This window comes from Lagenorhynchus albirostris, chromosome 14 (genome assembly GCF_949774975.1).
Source record: "Lagenorhynchus albirostris chromosome 14, mLagAlb1.1, whole genome shotgun sequence".
NCBI classification, from domain to species: domain Eukaryota; kingdom Metazoa; phylum Chordata; class Mammalia; order Artiodactyla; family Delphinidae; genus Lagenorhynchus; species Lagenorhynchus albirostris.
In genome coordinates, this window is record NC_083108.1 from 72252875 (window position 1) to 72278960 (window position 26086).

General features: G+C 45.3%; 1 protein-coding gene across 3 annotated transcripts in view; it reads right to left on the reverse strand.

Annotated features, from left to right (window-relative positions):
- Positions 1–26086, reverse strand: part of LOC132504251 (BICD family-like cargo adapter 1) — a 95192-nt gene that overhangs the window by 6579 nt on the left and 62527 nt on the right. For all 3 annotated transcript variants that reach the window (XM_060121448.1, XM_060121447.1, XM_060121449.1), the window contains exons 3-7: positions 20264–20380; positions 17145–17291; positions 11471–11650; positions 10676–10894; positions 3572–3702 (exon numbers count right to left, since the gene is read on the reverse strand). In XM_060121448.1, the coding sequence (XP_059977431.1) occupies positions 3572–3702; positions 10676–10894; positions 11471–11650; positions 17145–17291; positions 20264–20380 (794 nt within the window). The remainder of the gene's footprint in view (positions 1–3571; positions 3703–10675; positions 10895–11470; positions 11651–17144; positions 17292–20263; positions 20381–26086) is intronic.

Below are 26086 nucleotides of genomic sequence, written 5' to 3' on the forward strand. Positions count from 1 at the left end.
ATCAATACATTAATGTTTTTTTAAAAAATATTTTTATTTCACCAGGTCCCAGTTACGTCATGCAGGCTCTTAGTTGCAGCATGCATGCAGGATCTAGTTCCCACGACCAGGGATCCAACCCGGGCCCCCTGCATTGGGAGCACGGAGTCTTACCCACTGGGCCACCAGGGAAGTCCCTAAATCAGTTTTAAAAAGGAATATTTCAAAGGGCTAGAAGAATTCCTTATTTAAATGAAACCACTAGCAACTGACTCCTTTTTGTTTTTGTAAGGCAGACTGCTAGCCCTGGATTTTTTTCACTGAGGACCTTTCACCTGCAAGGAGATAAAATTGTTACTTAACTTAGCTGAAACTCACCTATTATATAGGATAAGGAACACCTTAAGGTTGTTGCTGTCCAGTGAAGAGAGGGAAGTTATTTTTCTTGGGGGGTTCTCACCCCTGTCTGCACATTAGAATAATGGGGTGGGCGTAAGGGGACGCTTTTAAGAAGTTGCCCCAAACTCAGAGATTCAGGCTGAATTGTTCTGGAGAGGGCTCTGGCAGGGGGAGACTTCCCCAGATGATGCTAAAGCACAGCCAGGATCAGAGATGATGTATATGAAAGAATCTTGTAAAATTCTTAATGGTCCTATACATATATGTGATTCCCCCACATTGAATGATTCCTTAGGTCTCTTGTCTGAATTTTTGTATACCCAGAATTTCACTTCTAAGGGACAGAAAAAGAACTATCCTGGAGTGATCTACCTCCCTAAGGGCCAGCCCTGTTTTACAGGGTCCAGGAAGGACAGGGGCTTCACTCCAGAATTCTCCCTACTCAGGGAGAAGAGTGTGCAAATCTGTTCAGTCAGACCCCAGGAGGTTAACTGGGCCTTCTTTGGCAGCAGGAAAGGACACGCATTTCAAGGTAGATTTGGTGATTTCCTCTGTCACCCAAGTGTCAGACCTAGGTGCACTTATTTTAAGGGAGGGGACTGGACAACTGTTTTTTCTGCTCTCCTGCATCCTGGAACTTTCTCTGGCTGTATCTCCCACCTCCCATGCTGATGACAGAGTATGGTCAGAGCTTGATGGTCAGCTCTCCTCCGCCTGTCTAGCTGAGAGAAGGTGACCAACTAGACTCTACTTCTAACTTATTCTGCTTCTTATTCCCATTGGGCTTCGACAATTAGTACCCTAATTTTACCATTTTATTCCCTAATTGTTTGGCACAATCTCATCCTTTGTTATTCATAAAAGTACGGTCTCACTCCAAAGTATCACACTGCTATTCAAGTATTCAGTAACTAAATCCACCAGGAATGGCAAAGATAACAGGTTTGTGAGCCTCACTAAGGATAATTCCAAAATGAACTGGAAATTGAAAGACAACCTGATACGAGATTCTGACCAGATAGACAAGGGGACCCAAAGGTAAAAAACTATGAAACGGAGATGATGGAAATGATTAAAGAGAACAGAAGGGAGGGGAGGGGACAATTGTATATGGAAGTGAAAAGTGGGAAGGTGTGAATTTTAAAGTCAGAAATTAAAATGTGTCATATTACTTTTTAAAAAGGCAAATAGTATCTATTTACAAATTGTTTTAAATAAATTCATTTTAGCTTCCTGACAAGCAGCCTTGAGGTAAGGGGAAAGGACGTGGAACAGGAGTCAGAGACCTGAGGTGGAGGCCAGTGATCAGCACTGGCCGTGATCCCGGGAAACTTCCTCATCTGTAAAACTGGGATTAAAAATTTTACTTCTTGCTGTGGCTGGGATGATGAAAGGATGAAGTGTTTTGTAAGTAGTAAAGTGATGCACAAATGTTGTTATTAATGTGTTGTAAAGCCCCCAAAGCAGGCGCATTTTTAGTACCTTTTACCTCCTCACACTCAGCGTATACGGCAGATTGAGTGTGTGATAAATAATTTTCAGGGGAATGGGGAATATGTAAATGTTTTTTGCCTATGTACCGCCACATATTTTGAATGTAAAAGAATGCATTTATGAGAAAGCCCAAAACATTATTTAAAAATGACCCAGGGACTTCCCTGGTGGCGCAGTGGTTAAGAATCCGCCTGCCAATGCAGGGGACACGGGTTCGAGCCCTGGTCTGGGAAGATCCCACATGCCGTGGAGCAACTAAGCCCGTGCGCTACAACTACTGAGTCTGCGCTCTAGAGCTCGAGAGCCACAACTACTGAGCCCGCATGCCACAACTACTGAAGCCCACGTGCCTAGAGCCCGTGCTCTGCAATGAGAAGCCACTGCAATGAGAAGCCCGTGCACTGCAACAAAGAGCAGCCCCCGCTCACCGCAACTAGAGAAAGCCCACGTGCAGCAACGAAGACCCACCACAGCCAAAAATAAATAATTAAAAACAAAAAGAAACAGTGAAATTACAATGTTAAAAAAAAAATGACCCAGTTTACTACAAATATAAAGGACAGAGAAAAATGTTAAATGACACTCTGGGGATGCAATCGAACTTAGAATGCAGAAAAACTATGAGATAAAAGATCCAGTTTCTTCAATAAATGCAAATTGGAAAAAAAAAAGACGGAAGGGGAAGTGTTACAGACTTTTGGGACATAACAAGTAAACAGAGTATGTGGACTATGGAGTCTGATACTTATCAATTATAAAAAGACATTTATGGGACTTCCCTGGTGGTCCAGTGGCTAAGACTCCACGTTCCCAATGCAGGGGGCCTGGATTCGATCCCTGGTCAGGGAACTAGATTCCACATGCTGCAACTAAAGATCCCACATGCCACAACTAAAGATCCCACATGCCGCAACTGAAGATCCTGCACATGACAACGAAGATCACTAGTGCCACAACTAAGACCTGACACAGACAAATAAATATTTTTTTAAAAATACATTTATGGGACAACTGGGGAAATTTGAACACTGGATACTAGATGATATTAAGAAATTGTTTTAAGCTTTTTTACGTGTGATAATTCTGGTGTGTGTTTTACAAAAAGAATCTTTTTCTGATAGAGATTTATGTGAAAGTGTTTATGGGTGAGATGACACAATGTCTTGTGATCTGCCTTAACGTGGTCCAGAGGGGAGGTGGAAGAAGTGGGTGGCTATAGATGAAACAACACTGGCCATATGCTGGTTAGTGTTGAAACTCAGAGGTACATAGGTCGGAATTCATCTTACGTTTTTCACTTCTGTGTATGCTTGAAGATGTCTATAATGATAAATAAAAGAAACAAAAACAACCAAAAAACCTAAAAATTAAAAAGTTGAGGTATATAATGATATTGGAAAGCTCTCTAAGATATAAGTGGAAACAAAAACACAAGACATGTGGAGCAACATCTCACTGATGTTTTTAAAGAAATCTGCAAAAACTATATTGTACACCTGTATATGCATAGGGAAAAAAGCTGAAAAAAATGCATACCTGACTTTTACCAGTAGTGTCTGTGAAGAAGAATGGGATTAGGAGTGAGGGCGGGTAGCGGGGAAACTCTCACTTTCAGTTTTGTATTCTTCTGTATGATTTAACTTTTAAAATTGAGCACATACTCATGTTACTTTCAGTTAAACAAGTGGTGCCCACTCACTTTGCGATGGCCTCATCCCGGTCCCTGATGGCCTTCTGAAGCTGCTCCTTTGGTTCCTTGTCCTCAGATGTCATTCTAAGTCGGTCTCTCTCCTCCTTCAACGCAGTCATCTCCACACTCAGCAGTGTCACCTAATGAGAGACGAAGGGGATAAACGTGATGATACCACTGCTGCCAGCCTGGGGTGTTTCCCTCCAAGAGGGAGGAAAGAACAAGGCCCAGGCAGGCTCAGGGCCTATGTGCAGGGCAGGCTGGTGACTTCCTGCTGCCCCCTGCTCCAGGAGAGAGGAGGCCTCATGCTAGGCTGGAGCTCAGTGGCCAGGGAAGAGCTCAGCCCTGGACTGCAGCCCTGGGGCCAGATCCCTGTTGTACAGAGCACAGCACCTCCTTCATTTCAAGGCACTCTCAGGGACCTAATGAGTGAAGGCCACACACGCATCAGGGCACTGAAACACATTTTTGGGGGTAGGGACTCAAATTTTGTTTCTAGCCATCTTCCACTCAACATGGAACACTGCCCTGTGTTTCACAGGCCCCTGGCTGGTCCCAAAGCCTGGAACCTGGCTCCCATTTCTGTGACAGCACTTGACGCAGCCTGGCTCTTTCACCTTCTCCCTTCAGCTCCCCAGGTCAAAGCTACATGGAATTTAGACAGAAAAATGATGTCATCACCTTTCACTTCAAGCCTGTTACCTTTTCTGTCGTCCATGCCTCAGTGAATGGCACTAGAGCCCATTCACTGGCAGTCAACATTTGGTGGTGAGATGCCCCTCCTAGGGGCTCCCTCAGTGACCACAGCTTAACCCACCCACTGTACAGAGTAACCCCTTGAATACCTTGAGCTCTGCCATGCGAGAAGTGTGCCCTATCTATCTGTGTGTCTCAGAGCCTGAGTGCATACAATGCTTAATCCCCAATGCTTGTGCAGTAGACAGTTGTCATTTTGGGGCTAGTCAGCATCCAAAATCCCTTCCTATCTGGGGCATTCCTGGCTGCATGGACCTTGGGAGGAGGCAGGGCATGCCCTCCCACTAAGGAAGCCAAAAGAAGAGACATCCTTTCCTAGGTGCCTTGGTCCCCCACCTGGGGCTGCAGCTCTTGAGGGTACAGCAAAGCCATCGGCCACTGGGAAGTTAGTACATGGACAACAAATGGATTTGTTGCCCCACTCCCCATGGCTTCCTGTTTTGGAGCTCAGTTCTCCAGCCTTCCTGTTGATTCTGTAAGATTTCAGATTTAATTCCAATATATTCTCTTTCTGCTTAAGTTAAGCAGAGCGAGTTTCAGTTGTCTGCAACCAGAAACCCTGCCTGGTAGAGCTTTCAATAAATATTTGTTGAATGAATGGAAGGCGGGGAGCCCTTCGTCTCAGTTGATAGGATCAGACTAGAGTCAGGATGCCTGACCATGCCCTCTTATTAAATATTACACATACTTTTACATCTTTCCAAGGGGAGATCCATCCATACAGGTCTTTCCCTCCCACAAGGGGACAGACATCACCTTCTGTACACTCCTCTGCTCTTCAAGGCCCAGGTCTAATCATCTTTAGACAATGAAGCTGAGCAAAGGCCCCAGGACTAAGGCTGAAGAGCAAGTTTCCCTGGAGGTACTTTGGACCCCCCCAAGCTGAGGCAACACAGTTGCCAGCTCCTGGGGTAGCAGCCACTGAGGAGCAAATCAGAGGACACCCAATAATGAAGAGGTATACAGGACAATTTGTTGTCGCTATGGGCAATGGATTTTGTACTCTCAGGTGCGTGGTAGGGAATGTACATGGTGCTCTGTGCTCTCATGGCAGGGACAGCTCCAGTGAGCTGGGTGAGAAGCCTTAGGGAAGAACAGGCTGGGCAACTGCACAGGCCAGGGCATGCAGGTGCAATGAGCCTTGAGGCAGATGAGGCAACAGGTGAGAAGCCCAGCCTCACCCTATTCTTAGCAGGTTCCGCAGCCTGGTAGGCCAGAACTCAAGACCCAGAAAGCACCTGGCAGAAACAGCCAGCCCTCCTCAGACCAAATGAGCCCTGATGTGGCCTCAGGCCAGCTGTGGGACAGCCAGGTGTTCTGCCAGCTGAGTGACAGATAGAACTACATGCTAGGCAGGAAATGCCAACATTTAATGTGCTCCAGACAAAACTCCACAAGAACTTTTTGCTTTGGCCTGGAAAACCTGATCAAGGTAGACTGCCAGCTTAGGAGTGACAAAGGACTTATCCTCTCTGAGCTGCACATAAGTTCCATAAAAAGCAGGAATAAAAAGAACTATTCTGGGCTTCCCTGGTGGCGCAGTGGTTGAGTCCGCCTGCCGATGCAGGGGACACGGGTTCGTGCCCCGGTCCGGGAAGATCCCACATGCCACAGAGAGGCTAGGCCCGTGAGCCATGGCCGCTGAGCCTGCGCGTCCGGAGCCTGTGCTCCGCAATGGGAGAGGCCACAACAGTGAGAGGCCCGCGTACTGCAAAAAAAAAAAAAGAACTATTCCCCACCATCAAGTTGTTGTGAGGATCAAACAAAATAAATAACATCAAGGGCCCCGCTCAGGGTGTAAGTGCCTCCCCCTCCTCCCCCCATATAGACCTTCCCGCTGTCATGAGGACCCACTGGGTTTGTTTATCTGCTGACTTACGTTACAGCCACCCCTAAATCCACTTTTCCCCATTAAGGTGGGTGTCCTCGAGATTGAATAGCATCAAAGGAAACATCCTGAAGTCATATATCCAGGGCTGACAATCATTTGCATGCCTGCTCTAAGAAAGGTGCTGCACTAGACGCTTTAGGAGAAGACAAACGTACGTCAGACCTTGAGCTTGTTCTTGCGGGGGGTCTAAGGCTGGACTGGGAGGATGAGATGGGAGTGAGCGTAACCATGACAAGGCAGGGCCAGGGGGCTCCCTGAGGAAGGGAAGCAAGAGAGTTTTGAGGAGGAAGTGAAACGTGATCAGGAACTTGAAGGATGAGTAGGGCTGGGCTGTATGTGCAGGTGATGGGGGAGAGTCTTCCAGGCAGAGAGAGCGGAAGAAAAGACCCAGATGTGGGAACACAAGGGCAGCCTGTGCCACGCCCATCTGTAGCCTACATTCAATTCTGCTAAAGCTAAGGAGGTGAGATGGAAACAACAGGAATGGAGGCTGGATGGCTGGATGCAGCCAGACCGTGGTGCCAAGAGGGCTGGAGGCTTCCCATTACTCGATGATGGGAAGTCAATCTAGAACGTGCAAGGGGTGTCCCATGTTCAAGTTGTGCTTCAGAAAGATGGATCCATATCATATGGAAGGGTGACTGGGCTGGGGGAAGGCAAACAGCTGGGAAGTGAGGACCAAAGCCAGGGTGTGAAAGAATGAAGGTCTGAAATGGGACAGTGGCTAGGAGGATGGAGGAGAGAGAACCTGCTGAGATTTTAGAGGAGGGGTCACCGAGATCTCATTAGTAAGGGCCTCAACTGCTCCCAGCACACACTCCCCAGAGTTTTCATGTCCCTGCAGTAACTGGCATGTGCTTCAGTCAAGCATAAAGGAGCCAAATGACCGGGTTGGGGACTGTGTTTCTTACTGTGCCTCCCACGACCTGGCTTATTGGCCTGGGAATTGGCGAGGAGCCAAGAATAGCTACTTTTCATATTGCTCTGTAGGTCCTCCCTGGCTCCCGGCAGCAGCTCCAGACCCCACGGGCAGCGCTCACTGGAGAGCTGCAGGGATGGGGGAGAAAAGGCTGAATGGGTGGGCAGGGAGCTTTCCACGGCCATCACGAGGGCAGGAGGCAAGTCTTCAGGCCTGGCTATGGGTTTCTGCCTCAAACAAGTAATTATCAATTAAATTAAACCTGGGCTCTCTTTTATTTTAAAATTTGGGTAGGCCTCTGAGGGGGTGGGGTACTGCAGGCACTTCACCTTCCAGGCCCCATACCTTTTACCTCTGGCCTAGTTTCCAGGAGAGAAAAGAAAGCAGTGGGAGTGGAGGCTGGATCATGGGCGAGGTCAGACCATGGTCTAGGATCCGTTTGCTGGAACCTCGGTCATACGCCACCTTGTCTGGGCCCTGCTCCCCAAAGGGTACAAAATTGGCCTGACTCCCCCCATGACAGCGAGAGGCCCTGGAGTGCAGAGGCCTTGTCACATCCACCCAGCGCCTCTCGAGGTCTCGGGCAGCACAGGCTTGCGCTGAGCTAACTGCACTAGGCACCTCTGCCCGCCATGATGGCTGCCATTTCCACCGTCCTGGTAATTCAACCCGCATCCCATCCACTGCCCTGGGAGGTCAATGTTACTCCCAAGGGACGGCTTGGCTAAGAGGTTTGCAGCTTTGACTAAGGAAGAGATGACCCCTGGCAGAGGCCCAATTCTATATCCTATTTGGGACCAAGCGTAACCATCTGCTTGATGAGGTTTTTTGAAAGGGAATCCACAGGAATTGACCTAAACCAGTTATCAGTTGAACTTTTAAGGAAAATTCCCTGGTAGAGATGGTCTCCTAAATAGTTCCATAGCAGACTCTCAGCAACCTCCACCTTGCTAATGTTTCTGAACCCAATAATGCCCTCTCGGGTTTCCAGTTTTCTAATTCAGAGAAGCAACAAAGCGACTTTTATTAATCCAAAAAACTCTTATATCTGCTTTCTCTTGCATTTTATTCTTCGAGTTTGGAAGGTGTGACACTCCCCCACCCCGCCCCAGCCAAATGAACGACCACCTGAGGGTCTTAGGTTTTAGGCACAAGAATGTCTTTGGCTGCCCAACCCTACTTCCCAGGGGTTGGCCAGGAACAAAATACAGCTTTCAGGAGCATCTTCCTGTCCTCCTTATCTGGTCATTCACAAGAAGAAGAGAGCAGTAATGGCTGGGGGTGCAATATCTTCCAAGAGAATAATACCAGAAAGTCTAATGGGTACAACCAAAAAAAGGCAGGAGTTTATTTCTGTAAGTTCCTTTAAATTTAAGAAATACTGACTGAAGTGAAAGCCAGGCTTAAATTCCATCTCTCAGCAAATCTCTTCCTGTAGCAGGAAGGGATGACTAGCTTTGGACAAGGAAAGAAGGGGGTAGGGTTTAAAATGGTACCTGTCTGGTGTCCCCCACAAGTGGGACAGAACCTCCACACGTGACCCCAGTCAAAGGGAAGAGCGTTTATTTATCTCCTAGGATAGATTTTAGAAGCTCCTTTTTGGGTGGGGCTGCTCCTAAGCCCTTTAAAACTTTTCAGATCAGAATATAGATGTCCTTCTCCAGTGTTCTTAAGAGATGAGATCATGATCAAACAGGAGAGGAACACTGAGAGCAGCAGTAAGTGCCTCTAAAGCTGAAAAACAGGCTGGCAGAGGTGACGGCACTTACAAAGGGAGAACAGGCCTGCAAAGATCAATTGTTCCTCGGTTTGCAAACTTCCCTGCTCAGAAGCTGCTGGAAAACCATCAATAAGCATCCTGGGAGCTATGGCACTTTAAACTGTCAGAATCCACCCAATTATCTGGGCTCTGCAGAGGGCAGTGTGTCGCTGGAGGAAATGGAGGGTCAAGCTATTCTTATCCCTGACAATTTCACTTTGGCCTAAACCAGAGGACAGTCTTCTTCGTGGCCACGCAGCATGTGGGATCTTAGTTCCCTGACCAGGGATCGAACCCGGGCCCCCTGCAATGGGAGTGCGGAGTCTTAACCACTGGACCACCAGGGAAGTCCCAGGCTTCTTTTCTTGAAGACACCCAGTTCACCTCAACTTTAGGTCACCGCCCCTGAGATCTGTCAGAGGAGAGCTGCTTCTCAAAGAGACATGGGAGAGGGAAACTCACAGGGGTCCTGAGGGAGCTGGGGACACGTGCACATCCTGCGCTGGGGTGAGGATGGGGGTGCTCACCTGACTGTGGAGCCGCTGCAGCTCTTCTAGGCTTTGCCTCAGTTTACCCCTCTCTCCCTCCATGAGTTCCCTTAGGGCTCTCGAATCCTCACTGGTCTGCCTTATCTGTTCTTCTAAGGAGTCATCATCAATTCTCCGGGAGCTCTGACAGCAAGAGAGAGAGAGACGGCCAACCAGAGAGGTGGTGAGAGTGGAGGGGAGTGGAGAGATGGTTAGTGGGAGAGATGCAGAAGGGAGAGAGAAAGAGGAAAGGGGAGCAATGGAGAGGGGAGCAGAGAGATGGTTCGGTTTGGGGAAACACAAGATAGTGGGGGGATGAGGAGGAGAGGGGGAGAGAGGAGAAAAAGAGAGGCAGAGGAGGGAAGAAATAGAGGGTTAGAGAAGAGAGATTCTCTTGCTCAATTTCAACGTGCAAACAACAACTAGACATTTATTTTGTTTCAGGTTTCGGGGAAGGGGAATTGTGTGGAGCCAACAGCACACCTCACTCTGACAGCTCCCTTTCCCACACTGACCCGGCCTCCACACTACAGTACGTTCCACAAATCAACACAGCATGTTCAGGTAAGGACAACCACCCTTTCACCTTACTTCACCTCATATGGGTAGAGAGATGCAACCATTCTGTAGGAGGAGGAAACCTGAAGAAAAACAACAACCCGAGAGCTGGGGTGGTGAATGGAGAGTAAGTCTGGCAGAAATCTGACATGACGCTGGAAGAAATGCCCGTGTGCCTGGGAAGCCTGTGGGAATGTTCCTCTCCTCCACAAGAGGAGCCACATCTGGAATTCTAAAAGGCCCTTGTTGTTGATCATCCCAACTTTCCGTGCTCACTTCTAACCTTCGAGCAGAGAAGCTTCAGATCTTTTAAGTTTGCCTGTTCACAGCTAACTCCACCACCAGGACCAAGGGACTACAGAAAAGTAACTTGCAGTTTTTACCGGGATGCAAATTTCTACAGTCAAAGGCCTCCCAGGAAAGCCCTCACACTCGAGGTCCCCGTGGCCTGCACGTAACCGCATGGAGGGAGGCCTCCTCTGCATCCTGTGCCTGCAGGAAGGGACTCTGGAGTCTTCCATCCCCAGCATCGGGCCCTCTGCCTGCTCCCCAGTGTTCAGTGCTCTCAGACGAGGGCTCAGAAGAAATTCTTGCAGACGTTAAAAGGTTCCAGTTCTAAGGTTAACCTCACCCTCTGCATTTGGTTTCAACCTCCCACCAGCCAGGTTCTGTGGAGCAAGGAGCTCTCAGCTTGGCCTCTTACCGTGGGCTCCATGCCATCCACAATGCTCTGTATCAGTCTCTTGAGCTCGCTGAGAGCAGTGCGCAAGCTGCCTGCGGGTACATCCTTGGCAGACGACGTTTCTGAAGACTCGTCCATTGAGGAGTCCGTGGAGACGGCCGAGTCAGCGCTGTCATTTCCTCGAAGGTGTGAGCAGAGATAGCGAACCTGGCAGTAGGCTTCCCAGAGCTGCAGTCTCAGCTGCCCCACAAAGAATTATTCCTGATTATGGATTCTAGAGAAGACTGCCACCAGCCATCTTCTTCTAGTGTATGAATCCAAGATACTAGTTATAGGGAAAGTTTTTTTAATCACCTGTCCCAATAAATACTGATACTTATTCTGGGCCCAGTACACCTATACAGAGTCCCAATTCTTATTTTCCCTGTCCTCAAGCCCCTCCCATTTGCACGTAAAGCACATCTTTATACAGTCTGTTACTTTGGTGGAAGTCAGCGCATGATTGGGGGAATGAGTGGTTATGAGTAGAATGAAAAGAAGCTAATTGGATGGATCACGAATGTTCTAAAACCCTGTCAATACAAGAGGTATGCGGCTGATATTAGTCAACAAGCATTTCCTAAGAGGCACTGCTTCGTGACAGCTCCAGCCAGCAGGCCTAGGGGCTTGCACAAGTGCAGACCACGGGCCCCTGCCAGGCTGAAACTAAACAGTAGGCACGGGGTGACAGGGATGGCCGACGGGCTCTCAAAGGCCAGGGTCTGCCCCAGGATCCCTGGGCAACCTCACGTGCCACAGCGGTGGCGATGCCAGCACCTGCTCTCTCTCCTGCTCCAGCTCCTCGGCCTCCATGCTCTGCTCTATTTCAGACAGGAGGGACGTGCTGGTGGCTGCAGAGCTCTGCAGACTCCTCTCCTCAGTGAGCTCCTCCACCTTCACCTGCAGCTGTCGGTAGGAGAGCCGTACCTCCTGGAGCTCCAGCTGGCTCTGATGCAGCTTTCAGAGAGACAGCAAATGGTGGTGAGGCGGGCTGAACCCAAACAGAAAAACTGACCCTGAACCCAGTCATGCTTTTAGATCCTGCTACCAGTTTACAGAAAAATACAGAGGAGGGAAGAACTGGCTAGACTATGTTAAGGGGAGGCAGTCAGCAAAATCGAGATTTGGGAAATTCTATAGGACAAATAGCTCAGTTTCTTCAACAAATAAATTTCAAGAAAAAAAAAAGAAAGATAAAGGGGGAAACTATAGATTAAGAGACTTAAGAAACATATCAGTCAACTGCCACATGTGGGCATATTTTAATTTGTATCTTGATTCAAATGAAAAATGTGAAAAACAATGACATTTATAAGACAACTGAAAATTTGAACACTGACTAGATATTTGATGATATTAAAGGAAATATTGCTGAAGTTTCTAGGTGTACTAGTCCTGTGGTTATATTTTTTTATGTTCTTATTTAGAGGTATTCTTTATTTACAGATGAAATTATAAAAATTCTGGGATTTACTTCAAAATGAGAGGGGAGCAAATGGATGTAATGAAGATAGGGCGGGACTGGCCAGGAATGGACGGTTTGTAGAGCTGGACAATGGGTTACGTGGGATGTCACTGTCTTATTCTGTTTTTGAGTTCATCTGAAATTCTCCAGAATAAAATGTTCAACACGCAAACATACAGGCATACAAAGTAAGGCACCATTAGACTCTCACCAGAATGGCTAAAATAAATAATAGTAACAGAATAATAATATCAAGCTCTGATGAGGATGTAAAATAACTGGGACTCTCATTTCTGGTGGAAATGGAAGATGAACCACCACTGTGGAAAACTGTTCAGCAGTTTCTAATGAGTGAAATGCAGATCTGTCCTACTATTCTATGATCCAGCTGTTCTATCCTATGATCCAGCTGTTCCACTCTTAGGTGCAAACCCAGTAATAAATGACTGAAAATGCAGATGAAAGACAAACAGGATGTTCACAGCAGCATTATTCATAAAAGCCACAGATGGGAAACAATCTAAACACCAATAAAGATAGAATGGATATAGTCACATGCTGGAATACTACACAGCAGTGAAAAAAAGAACATACTGCTACTCTATGCCACAACATGGATGAATTTCTTAGACATGATGTTCAGCAAAAACCAGACACAAAACAATATATAATGTATGATTCTATTTATAAAAAGTTCCAAAACTTCATTGAGATGAAAGATGAAAGTCAGAATAGAAGTTTGCTTTTGAGGAAGTGTTAGCATATTGACTGGGAGGGGGCAGGAGGAAGACTTGTGGGTGCTGATAATGGGCTATGTCTCGATGTGGATGGTGTTCACACAGGTATATATAAAACTTCAACGGGCTATCCACTTATGATCTGTATGCTTTACTATATGCATGTTGTACTTTAATGAAAAAATTAAGAGGAAAAGGGTTGTTTGGAAAGGAGCTAGGGGTGGGATCTGGAATAACATCTGGGCAGTAATACCAAGAGTTCCCAAACCCATGGGAAAAGCAGTCTCTCCCTACTTTGTGTCATACCTCATGGTTTACAGATAAGGCCCTAGGCCTGGGAGGGGCCTTACATAGCATTAGAAGCTCAGAGGAGGAGAGCGACACCAGTGGTAGAGAGGGGACAGCAACGCAGGCATCACGACCTACGGGCCAGGGCTCCTTCCCTCTCTTTCGTTGCCACTACTTCACCCTTCTCTACATTCTCTGTGGCTCCTTCCCTGTGGAGTCCAAACAGGGCACTGCTACCTGGTGAGGTTGTTACTGCTGAATGTAAGGGGAGACCCTACTGTGGCTGCTAAATGCCACACTCTTACTAATATACTCCATCACTACACTTACTTTCAGCACAACAGACCCTAATTACAGAATCAATCTGTTTGCTAACTGCTATGCACATGTCCATATACTACACGTGCACAGGAGCAATGTTTCCTACTCTTGTATTTGTGGACTGCCCACCCTCCTTTTAAAATATATTTTTGGGGGTGAGGATGGGAGAAGAACTTCTGGGGATTTAAATTTAATTATTTTATCCTTTTATAAAATAGCATTTCTGGGTCATCCCTGTTCATTAAAAAGAGTGAACACTGTATTGTCTTTTCCAGACTGTCATCCAGGTGGGCTTATGGCTCCTGCAGAGATGCAGAGACGAAGGGGCAGTGGGCAACTCAGAGCTCTGTGGTTCTCATGAATGGGGCAAGCTGCCTTGCAGAGCCCGCAGCCAATCATTTTGGTGCCCTGGGAGCCTCTCTTCTGCTGGTCCAGTATCAGAGAACATTTGCTAATGGCACCAGTGGTCTGGATGTGCCTTAACTAGGAAGAGTTTGGAGCCTGGCTGCTTGGAGAATGAAAAAGGAATTGGCAAGCCTGCTCTGCATGGTTCCAGTGGATCAGCAATACCTGCTGGTCCAGTGGGAACTCCTCCAGCCTTGGTTTTGAGGAAACTCAGAAAGAAGAAATTAGGCTTTGGTTTTTTTTTTAAGATATGCCTAGGAAGCATTTGGCACAATTACAAACGGCATTTACTAAATTGACAAAATGCTTTGCAATTATTTTCTAGACAACTCCACATACATCTCAGCAGGAGAAGTTCAGCACAGACAAGTACAAGTTCTTAGTCACTGGACAACATTAGTTCAATTACTCATGCACACTCAAAGGTGCTTAATTAATTATAACAGCAAAAGAACAAAGACCAGGACAGGTCTGCCCTCTCGGGTCAATAATTGATCCAAACTCAGAAAAACCAAACCAAAGCAAGGAAGAGTCTATTAAATATAAGAACCCTCTAACATAAGAAATATCACCCTTTATAAAACAAAGATGAAACCAAATGTATTTATATGTATGAACAAGGAAGACACCAAATGTCTTGTGATTGGAGAGTATACTAAGTTCAATACTCATGCCCTTAAAGCTGGCAGAAGTGGGGGCACTCTCCCCATTTTACGTTGCAGGAACTGAGATGGTGTGATGTTAAGTGATTTCCCTACTGGTACACACCCAGAGTCAGGGCGAGGTCTAGACTCCAGTTCATTTGCTTCCTGGGTCCTACAGTAAGCAGGGCCTGTATTCTCTGCTGATGAAAGCCACCCACTGATTGGGACAAGGCCCCTGCACACATTTATAAGATGCTCAGCTTGGTATGAAATAGGGCAGTTAAGTTGCCCTCAGAGGGACAAATCCTTTACTGGGTATTAAGAGTTCAGCAAAATGCCTGATTTTTAAATTTACTGGGTGCTCAATAAGTAATAATTTTTATCCCTGCTCAGCCTGAAAACAAAATCAGAGTTGGATTTGATCAGTGGTTTAAAAATCTGTGTTTGACAGTAGAACCCCAGTTACACAGTAAACCAGATTAAAGGGGGCTACTCTGCCTGTGGCAGCCCTGTTGCCCTGCCTGCTCAGCCTTCTTCTCATCCCTTGTCTGAGGAAAAGGATTAAAATCATGGGATTAGATACATTCCAAGGCCACTAGCTCTACATTTTACAAGTCTGATTTAGGACCATTCACCTACTCCCTGAGTGAGCTGAAATTTCTATTTCTGTATCAGTACAGGCGATTTCATCCATAGAACTAATTAGCAACACCTTAAGGAGATTTTTATATGAATAAAAGGAAAAAAATTACAAATAGTTCAGAAAGATGAGACTTCAGCCCATAAATGCAGATTTTCCAAATCAAGGTGGGAACTCCCTGACTTGATGTAGGCCCTGCACTAGCGATACGCTCTTACTCTTGAAGAAGCCCAATTGGAAGACAGCGAGTGTGCAGATGGTGAGGATGTGAACATGGTGTGACTGGGGACTCTGGCTGCTAGAGAACATACAGCCCACTGTGCCAGCCAGGCACCGCATGGTCCACACTGGTCCTGGCTCTTCCCCATCTCCAGGTCTCCCATTCTTGATATGAAATAAGGACTTTTCATTTGTGAATTCATGCTGAACTAGAAGTTTGTTTTAGGCAGGGCCATTTTCCCATTTTTCTGTACTTCTTTTCCTTCTCCTCTCCATACTCTACCTCAGCAACCCTCAGGAGAGTGCCTGATGGCGTAATAAATGCTGAAACACTGACTTCCAGAGGCAAGTGATACACTGGAAGCTATCATTGAGCACCAGGTAAAGCAGGTAGGAGGGTTCTCTTCTGGATTCTACCAAGGACTTACTGCACTTCTTAGGATAAAGGATTCATCTTTCTAAGCCTCAGTTTTAGAATATATGCAAAACCACTCTGTTCTCTGTAAAGCGGCATACAGATGTTCATGCTATTATCGTCGTCAACCTTAAAATATGAACAAACTCCTTTCCATTTTGAAAACTGCTGGGAGGCTTTAGCCAGCATCATTTTCTATTCAACATTTACTGAGGCCCCACTCATACAAAGTTCTGAGCTGAAGGTATAAAAGCATGGAGAGAGAAAAACTGTTAATTTGCCCTAAAAGAGGTTAATTACTCAGATGGCCATTTAACTGATGGTGTCAAGTGACCTTAGCCTAAGAGGTCTCCTTAGCCTAAGAGGTCTCCCCAACCGAGGGCTTTCCTCAACAGCCAACTGCTGAGCCCAGTGGGGCCTTCTGAGGCCTGGCCTTTGGGTGGGGACACACCTGGCACTTGAGTATACTTGGCTGACCACTTCCACACGAATGGCACCATTGCAATCTACTCCGCTCCCTGGAACACTCAGAGGACGCCCAAGGGGAAGCAGCGCATTCTTAGCCACTGGCCCCAGTGGTCCTAGGCTAGCACAGCAAAGCTTTCTCGGCAGCAGATGCTACACTCTATTTCTGGGGAGGCTGAGTGATTATCGTTTTGTTTAGGGGGTTGTTTCCTGTCAAGTGTGAGCTTTGGGATTCAGCTGAGGCCTGGTGGCAGTTCCCAAATAAGTACAAATATAACCATGAAGCAATTTCCTTTAGGAAGAAAAAAGAGGCTAATTAGGCTCATAGAGGGGTCAGCCTGTGCCTTTGTTAACAACTGGCAGAATCAGGATATAAGTCTTGCTGTGTTCAGTGGGCAGCTTCTTGGTTTCTGTTCAGTGCCAGCCAACTGAATGCATCAGCCTGGGGAAGCAGCAGCAGAGAGCATTGTGAGCCAAGCACAGAGTCACAGGATCCCTCTGAAATCTCCGGCAGGTTTCACAAACCCCAGGAGGCAGAACAGCACTCCTGGTGTTCCAGTCATGTTAACAGCCCAGAAAGAACTCAGTGAAACTGCTCCTGGGGCCAGTGGCTCAGAACAAATTGGAAGGATGACCTGTGGTAGCAATGCGCTTGTTCTCGGCAGAGAAAGACCAGCCCAGTTAGCAGAGCCTGAGGAGAACCATAACCGGGCCCAAGGAGAGACCTCTCAGCTTTACCCACTCCTGACCCCAGTAGTGGCACTGGCCTCCCAGCCTTTCCCTTTGGCTGGGCAGCTAAGCACTCCTTTGACCTGACCCTGGTCCTACATGACTGCTTCTCTGCCCCAGTACCTGGAGGTCTTTGTCATGGCCCTGCCTCTCCAGGATCAGCACCCGGTCCTGTAGTTCCTCCACAGTCCCTTGGAGCAGGTCATTCTCCTCTAAGGTGGCACTGAGACGGTGCTCCAGCTCCCGTTTCCGATCCGACAGCATCTTGATCTGAAAGGGTGGAGAGCCACAAGGGTGGTGTGGAGTTACACCCGGGCTGATGAGTAGGGAGGGAGGGACCAGCCCCGGAACATGAAGGCAGGTGTCTCTCCAAGTGCTCTGCGCAGGGGCCTGGTGCCTCTACCTCTGAAGGAACAGCTGTGAACTCTTAAGCTGAGGAGAAAACCCCTCCCCTTTGGAAACCTGTCTGGGAAGGGGTAGGAGTTGAACTTTGGGGAAGCTGGAATGTGGGGTGCCAGGCAGAGGCAAGGAAGGTTAGTGCTCTCTGGAAATTCCACAGATAAGACAGAGGAGGGCCCCACCTTGCTGCCTATAACTTTTTTTTGGCCCTGCCGCACGGCATGTGGGATCTTAGTTCCCTGATCAGGGATCAAACCCGTGCCCCCTGCAGTGGAAGTGCGGAGTCTTAACCGCCGGACCACCAGGGAAGTCCCCTGCCTACAACTTTACTTCAACCCCACAGTTTATGGGGCAGTGGAACCTAATCTGTGGGACCATTCTTCTTTCTCAAGTCCTGAGCACAAGAAAATGCCCAAGACAGTCTCTGGAGCTGCTGTATTCTCATATTCTGTGTCTCTCCTTTGTCCTTCCCCCACTGCTGGCAGGTCTGGCTCTTGAGTCATGGTCCAGACCCCGGGTTAATGGGGGAGCCAGAAGGATACAGAAAACAGAGCAGTGCCTGCATCAGCCCGTGTCCTGGGAAGGAACATGACATGCACACAAGTAAATAACTGATTTTACTTAAAGTATCTTTTGCTTGAGCAAGAAGTTTGTGAATAGAAGCAATTTTTCTCTTTTTATTAAACAGGTTGATATGTTTGTACACTGAGTATCTAGCTAGTCTCAAGAAAGATACAGACCTTCTTTTAGAAAGGCCTGTCTTGTCTCTTCCGTTTCAGTGAGAAAGCAGAGGAAAAGAGGAAAGAGATGCTGGGTAAGAAGCCGCCCAGCACTCCCCAAGGCCAGCGATGCTTCAGCCCAAGAACACTGCCCTGCTCAGGGGCTATGCGAAGCCTTCCCAAATCCCTTCAATTGCTAGTGGCCTTGGGAACTTTCGGAGTCCTGCAGGTCCCCCAGCTCCTCCCATTTATCAGTTTTCTGCTAGAATGATCTCTCAACCAGTTTCTTGTGAATAGTCTCCTGTTGTGTTTAAGATGTTCTCCACACTCCCTAGTCTAGCATGACAACAATTCACTAAAAGGACCAACCTCAGACTGCTTCCAGGGGAGATTTGGAAATGAATGTCTAACTTGTCCCAAGTCCTCTGAAATCTTTACCTTCCCCCTGCTTTTTGGCTGTTCTCACTCTCTGAATTCTGTTCATAGGGCACAGATCTTCCCTGGCCACCCACCTATCAGATAGGATGCTGTCCTGGGGAAATGAAGTATGTGGCCTTTGTCCAGAGGGATCAGGTATCTGGCCAAACAAAGAAACACTGTCTCTCAAGTGTGCACCTGGGTAAGGGACCGAAAGGAGCAGGCCCTTTTGTGAATGGGTCCACTATTCCCCACACTGAAGCAGCGTTACCCACATGAAGGGAATTCTTACTCTAGTTGGTTTTCATTTAAATACCCTCTGACCTTTACATTTTCCTTCCCATGGATCACCTTTGTTTCCCAAGTTCCACTTAGTGAAGTCATGAGGTAAATATGGTTCTGATACACAGCCCCACCCCTTAAAAAAACTTAGCAATTCAGCTCTATGTGAAGTAACTTATTTGAAATAAACAATTTCATAGCTTGGCTTTTAAAAGTAGCAGTGTTATTGGATGAAGCAAGGAATTGGCATTAGGCAGCCAACTCCCTCACCCCATCCTACACACCCTGAAACCTGGGACCAAATCTGGCCATAAATATTCCTGGGAAAGACCCTGTGTCATGAGGGTCTAGAAACAGTGAATTGGGGGCGGTGGGGAAAGGAAAACAGGCAACTCGATGGAGTCAGACTTCGGCAGAGGTGGTTGAACAGCACATCATGCACACAGACCGTCACAGACAGGCATGCCAAACCCACCAGCACAAACTACTTACTTCAAGAACCTGCTGCTCAATACCAGTAGGAATTCCAAGGGAAGGGAAGAAGGAAGGGAGAGCCAGGAGAAAAGAGAAGATATTGACAGACTTTAGGAAAAACATCTTCATGTCATTTATGAAGCAGGAGAGCAGCCATCCGGGCCTCTTGGGCCTGACCACGCTGGCTGGTTCCTTCAGGGGTGCACGCTCATGTGGTGCTAGACCGTCCCTCAAAGTGTGACTCAGCCAAAGGGCTACTGTTCGGACACTTGGCTGAGGGGTCCTGGGAGCAGATTAGGTGGAAGCCTCCTCAGGAGACAGCCCCCATTTGGACTGGTGATAGGACCCCTCCCCTCTCCTCCCCACAACTGGATTCTCAAAGTATTGTCCCCTGAGTGCTACTCTTTTTCCCCCTCTGGCCCTCTCAGGCCATAGACCCTGCCTGCCCTCTCATATACTTTCAATAACATTACTTTCTTCCAAACACCACACACAATGCTTTCCACGTATTAACTCATCAGATCCTCACAACAACCCTATGAAGTAGACACTTCTATTACTCTCAGTTTTTAAGTGAGAATAATAGGCCCTATTAAGATGGACTGAACTGGACCCAAATGGAATGGAGGAAGGGAGGATTCCCTTTCCAATCTTCTATTTAGGATTGGCATGGATGTTCTTTGAGGGATCAACATATTCAGTAAAAAGTAAGGCATTCATAATTTCAGCACACTCAGCAGTAACTCTGAGCAACCTTATTTTTCTAGACAATAGGCTACCTGGAGGAACATGGTCAAGTGTTCCCCATTTAGTTTCTCACAGATATGTCTCCCTAGAGATTTTAGATAGAGCAGGTTTTTGTTCAGAGGGCTCCTTGTCTAAAAGACCTGGCACGGCACCTCCAATGAGAAAAGCACTTCCATCCAAGCACTGCTGCACGGGGAGGCTCACCTCGGCCTGAAGGCTTTCGAGTCGGATGATGTGCTGGTTGGTTGATGAGTTTTTCTCCCGAAAGTCTTCTCTGAGGGCATGGACTTGCATAGATAGCTGTCTCTCAACTTCTGATGCCTGCAAGCAGAAAAGACCATAGAGCTGATTTAGAGGTTGTACAAAAGAGGACTGATTTGCCTTTCATTTCTCAAGCATCTCTTTGCAACTCTATTCTACAAGTACACGATGAGAAACTGGTCTCCCATCCCTGGTCCCTTTGTTCCCTCACACCCAAACAAGACTAACCTCTATCCCTACCTCCACCATGAATGACTCTGTCTAAGTCTAAGACCACTTTGCTGATCAGAGGAAACAGGCCTAGAAAATTGTAAGTTCTCAAATGTTAGTTATCATCATTATGATTCTGCACACAGCAGAAGCTCAGCAAACATCTAAATTGAGAGACATTCTCAGTATTTTACATGGAAGAATAAGACCAATATACCTAATACCTTAGAAATTCCTTTATTTCTCCCATGCATTTCCTTAGTGGGGCCCAGGCAAATCATCTCTGTATTTCTTACTTCCAGGCAACATGGGTACTATTTAAAATACCCTGTTATGTCTGTTAAGATTTTTTCTGTTCATTCCTCAAGGAACTTTCGATTCTCTGGGGAGTGCTGGCTGAGGTGCTCGTTTCCCACCCTAATCCATTTATTCTCTAATGCTGAAACACAGCAAACACCAAATACCATTTGGTGCGTCAGCACCTTCTCTTGAATATGCAGGAGAGTACTTTGAAAGAATGCACCCTTGGAAAGATATGAACTCAGTCATCCTCCGGAGGGCCCAGCCAAGCCCCCACTGAGGAAAGCCCTGAACCCTGCCCTGTGGAGGAGAGCCACAGGACAGGTTAAGTAACTGCCTCAGTGCTTTTCTGAGGCCAAATAGGGTCAGTAAGCTTTATGCGTTCTCAGGAAAGATCACGGTGTGCAGAAATGGTTGGGAAAGGCTTTCAGAGGAGGTGGGATGGTAATAATGTTGAAATGGTAGGCTAGCTGTTCAATGAGGCTCTTACAGTAATGGTTATAGGTTCAACAGTTCCTTTTATCTTCAAGTGCTGTATAACCAATTGTCCATCTTTTTTTGGTTCCATAGATTCAACAAACGTGCCCCCTGCCCCAGACTACAGCACCACAAGAATCAACCTATACTGCTAGTTTTTAAACAATTACAAAACATACAACAAAAGAAAATTAAACCATCTCTTTTTCTTCCTTATTCTAAATTTAATTTTAGACACTACCAGCTTGTTTCTTAATCACTTAGAAACACATTAGTCATCCTTGCCTAAAAATAAAATTAGTATTATTTACTGAGTACTTCACTATGTGCAAGAACTGTGCTAAATGCTTTACCTCAATTGTCACAACCAAAGTAGGGCCTGCCACCCTCAATTCACTTCCAAGGCAACAGGCTCAGGGAAGTGAGGGAACTTGCCCCACATTTTAGTGAATGACAGCATCAGAATGGTAAACTTTGGGCTGTCTTACTCCGAAATTAGGACTGCAATACTGCCTTCTTACACAGTATCTTGAAATAGTTTTTCCTATTTCTATCACTCACTATTGAAACTAACTTCATGAGTCCAATTTAGAAAGGCTTGTTTTCTTTCTTTTCTTCTTCTTCTTTTTTTTAATACTAAGCAATTTTATTTGACTCTTGAAATTTCTTCAAATAGAATTTAGGGCCCATAAGGAAAATTTCCTCTTATAAATGCTGCAGTTCGATTGCCTATACTGAATTCAGTTGACTATCAGGGTTTCAAATATGTTCAGATTACAAAGCACTGGGTAATTCAGGCAGCTGACCTCATTCTGAGCATCACTGCCTTGACATGAATCATGAGACAACCACAGAGATGCACTGAGGGCTACAAATCTAGCCCAGGTGGTATCAGAAATGCTCCTGTAGACAGTCTCCTCTCAAAGTGATCTTCCTAGAAATAAAATTTGTCTCTTCCCTCTAGGAAGCATGACACCAAAGTCTCAGCTCCTAACCACTATGTTACAATGTTTCCTTTAATTGTCTGACTCCTCAGATGTGCCCAAGGATATACTGTTCACAAAGACTTCTAACCTACAGCTCTCATATGAATCTCCAACAGCCCTAAGAAGCAGGAATTGATGGCCTCATTTTGCAGACAAGGAGGTGGAGGCTGAGAGGAGTGGCACTGCCCTGGTCTTCAGCCTCCCGGTTCTGTGCTCTCCCACCACACCATGGCCACCTCCAGTCAGGTGGCCAGCCATTTGTCTGTGATGGTGATGGAGGGGAACGGATCAATCAGACATATAAGTACCATCTGTAAGGAGCTAATGCACCTTCCAAAGTATATTATTTTCTTCTTTTTCAGAGATGGAAACTGGCTCAGATACTTAGACCTGACTACCAGAATGAATATTAGCTATTTCTGCACATAAATTAAATAATAATCTCTGAAGTTTGACATAACTCTAATGTTCTAAATGCTTTCTGAACAAAGTATCAGAAAGGTTACAAAGCCAATTTTAGTTCCACAGTGGATTTCAGAGCTTCTTTGAAGTTCTTCAAGTAGGAGAGTAAGCCAGAATAACAGTGGTCTTTCTGAAGAGATCTGCCCTGCTCCTGAGAGGAGGGATGTATGATGAAAGGAAAAACAAGTTAAGGGTCAGATGGTCAGGGTTAAGAGTTCCTGTCCTACCATAGATATGGGTATGAGTTATATGAGTCATTTAACCTCTTGGAGTCTCACTTTCCCAATTTATAGACATATTCGTCCTTTACACTGTAACACAAAAAAGGCAGGTTTGAAGGTATGCCCATTTCCCTATTTGTAATTCAGGGCTTTGTGGGATTGAGTCTAATCACTGAAGTGTAGGGAAATAAAGGAAGGAAAGAAATATCGCACTGCTACAAGTTTAGGGCAACTAGGATCAGTTGTTTGCTTTTTAAAAAAGCTCAAGTACTGAGAACACCATGTGTATATTATAAGGAGCTGTCATATGCATAAGTCCACTGAGAACAGCCTGTTTGGTGACTTGGCCAACATCATGAAGGTCAAGCTAAAAAATACAGGGAAATACAGAAATATTCGGCAGCCATACCTTTCAGTTCTGTTCTCCTGGTGGCCTTGCAAAGATAAGCTATTTAATATCCAGGAGCCATACCTCTCTTGGAGATAAAAAACTTTCTCCTTCTAGGTTTAGGGCAGCTAGTCATGGCCCTGGGACCTTTTTTGGTGGTCGTGGGGTTATATTAGGATAATTCATTTTGAAAGCAGAAAATGACAGGCATGGGACTTACAGTTTACTTCTCAAAATGATGAGTTTTGACTACTGTACCTGATTAAGCAGCCAGTAACAGCTGTGGCAAAACTGTGGCAGAGAATGACATCTATAATCATAGGTGAATATAAGAAAAGATGGTATGCTTTTAGCTCAGATATTCTTTTATTCTTAAACTCTTAAATTTTTTTAATAATAAGAGTAACAGGTGACTTCCCTGGTGGTCCAGTGGCTAAGACTCCACGCTGCCAGTGCAGGGGGCCTGGGTTCAATCCCTGGTCGGGGAACTAGATCCCACATGCATGCCACAACTAGAGTTTGCATGCTGCAACTAAGAGCCCAGTCCGCAACTAAGAAGAAGTCCACATGCTGCAACTAAGACACGGCGCAGCCTAAATAAATATTAGAAAAAAAAAAAGAGCAACAAATGTTTAGAGAAAAAAAATTAAGACGAACTGAAGGATTGAAATGAAAGTTTAAGTCCCCACTTATTCCTAATTAGTAGTACCACTCTCCAGTGATATATCTAATATCATCCATATTAGAGATACTTCTTGTGAGTCTTTGTAGAAATTTTCTATTCATATCTATCTATCTAAAACATTACTAAAATTTTGGCTTTAAAAATACATATAGTGTTTTAACATCTTTCTATGTCAATATGTAAATCTACCTTATTCTTTTTAACAGTTGTCTGGCATTTAGTTATATGAATATACCATAATTTATTTAACTAGTCCTTGCTTATGAGCATTTATAGAGTATTTCAATTCTTTGCTATTATAAACAGTGCTTTCAAAAAATATCCTTGCTAATCAATCTTTGTACTTGTAGGAGAATACCCTATAAGTGAATAAATTCCTATAAGTGGAATTACTAGATAAAAGGAATGCATATTCATTTTTATAGGAACTGCCAAACTGTCCTCCAAAAATGTTGGATCAATTTACTGTACCCCTACTGACAGAGTGCAAATATGCCTGCTTCCTAATACCTTGCCACCACTGGGTATTATGAAATGTTTTAATCTTTAGATACTTATTTCTAATGTTCTCAAAAACATCTCTTTTACTTTCATTGCATAAAGATTGAATAAAGAAAACAAGACATTCAAGAAATAACTCTAGTTCTGTTAAAGAATGCTGAAAAGTTTAACACATACATTTCTTGAACTATCTGAAATGAACTACTTTTATAATCTGAGTGCTCAGGTAATTATTTATTATTTAATTAATCCTCAAATTGGCAAAAAAAACTGACAGTGTGTTCCTTCTGCCCGATATGCTTGATTTGGTCAAGTACCATCTAGGCCAGATTACTTTCTCTCCACTGAGCAGAGCTGTTCCATGATTACTTTTCCAATTGACATGATTAGCAATATAAGAATATTTCACTAAACTGTAACATTTTAAATTTGTTTAAACTGGCCAAAGTAGAACTGTTAACTATATACTTTTTAAAATTTTTTTTTAATTTTTATTTTTGGCTGCTTTGGGTCTTCATTGCTGTGTGTGGGCTTTCTCCAGTTGCAGCAAGCGGGGGCTACTCTTTGTTGTGGTGCGCGGGCTTCTCATTGCGTTGGCTTCTCTTGCTACAGAGCACGGGCTCTAGGTGCGTGGGCTTCAGTAGTTGCAGCATGTGGGCTCATTAGTTGCAGCACACGGGCTCAGTAGATGCGGGAGCACGTGGGCTTCAGTAGTTGTGGTGCATAAGCTTATTTGCTACGTGGCATGTGGGATCTTCCCGGAGCAGGGATCGAACCTGTGTCCCCTGCATTGGCAGGCAGATTCTTAACCACTGTGCCACCAGAGGAGTACCAACTATATACTTTCTTGTTAAATGGAGGCAAGGAAGTTGCATTAGTTACACATGAGCATCCATTTAACTTATTTGTGAAAAGAAAAAAAATGAGCCAATTAACTTAGAAATTATAGTAGGAGAGATCTACCATTTTATTTTTATTTTTTAATTGAAGTATGATTGATTTACAGTATGTGTTATTCAGTTGTATAGCAAAGAGATTCAGTTATACACACACACACACACACACGCTTTTTCAGATTCTTTTCCACTACAGGTTATTACAAGATATTGAATATAGTTTCCTGTGCTATGCAGTAAGTCCTTGTTTATTTTATATATAATAGAGATTATATATAATAGAGATTAATATAATCTATTAATCCCATAAGTTTGTTTTCTATGTCTGTGAATTTGTTTCTATTTTTGTAAATAAGTTCATTTGTATTATTTCTTTAGATTGCACATATAAGTGATATCATATAGTATTTGTTTTCCTCTGACTTCACTTAGTAAGATAATCTCTAGGTCCATCCATGTTGCTGCAAATGACAATATTCCATTCATTTTTATGGTTGAGTAATATTCCATTTATTTGTGTGTGTGTGTGTGTGTGTGTGTGTGTGTGTCTGTGTATTGCACACCTTCTTTATCCATTCAGCTGTTGATGGACATTTAGGGTTGCTTCTATGACTTGGCTATTGTAAATAGTGCTGCTTTG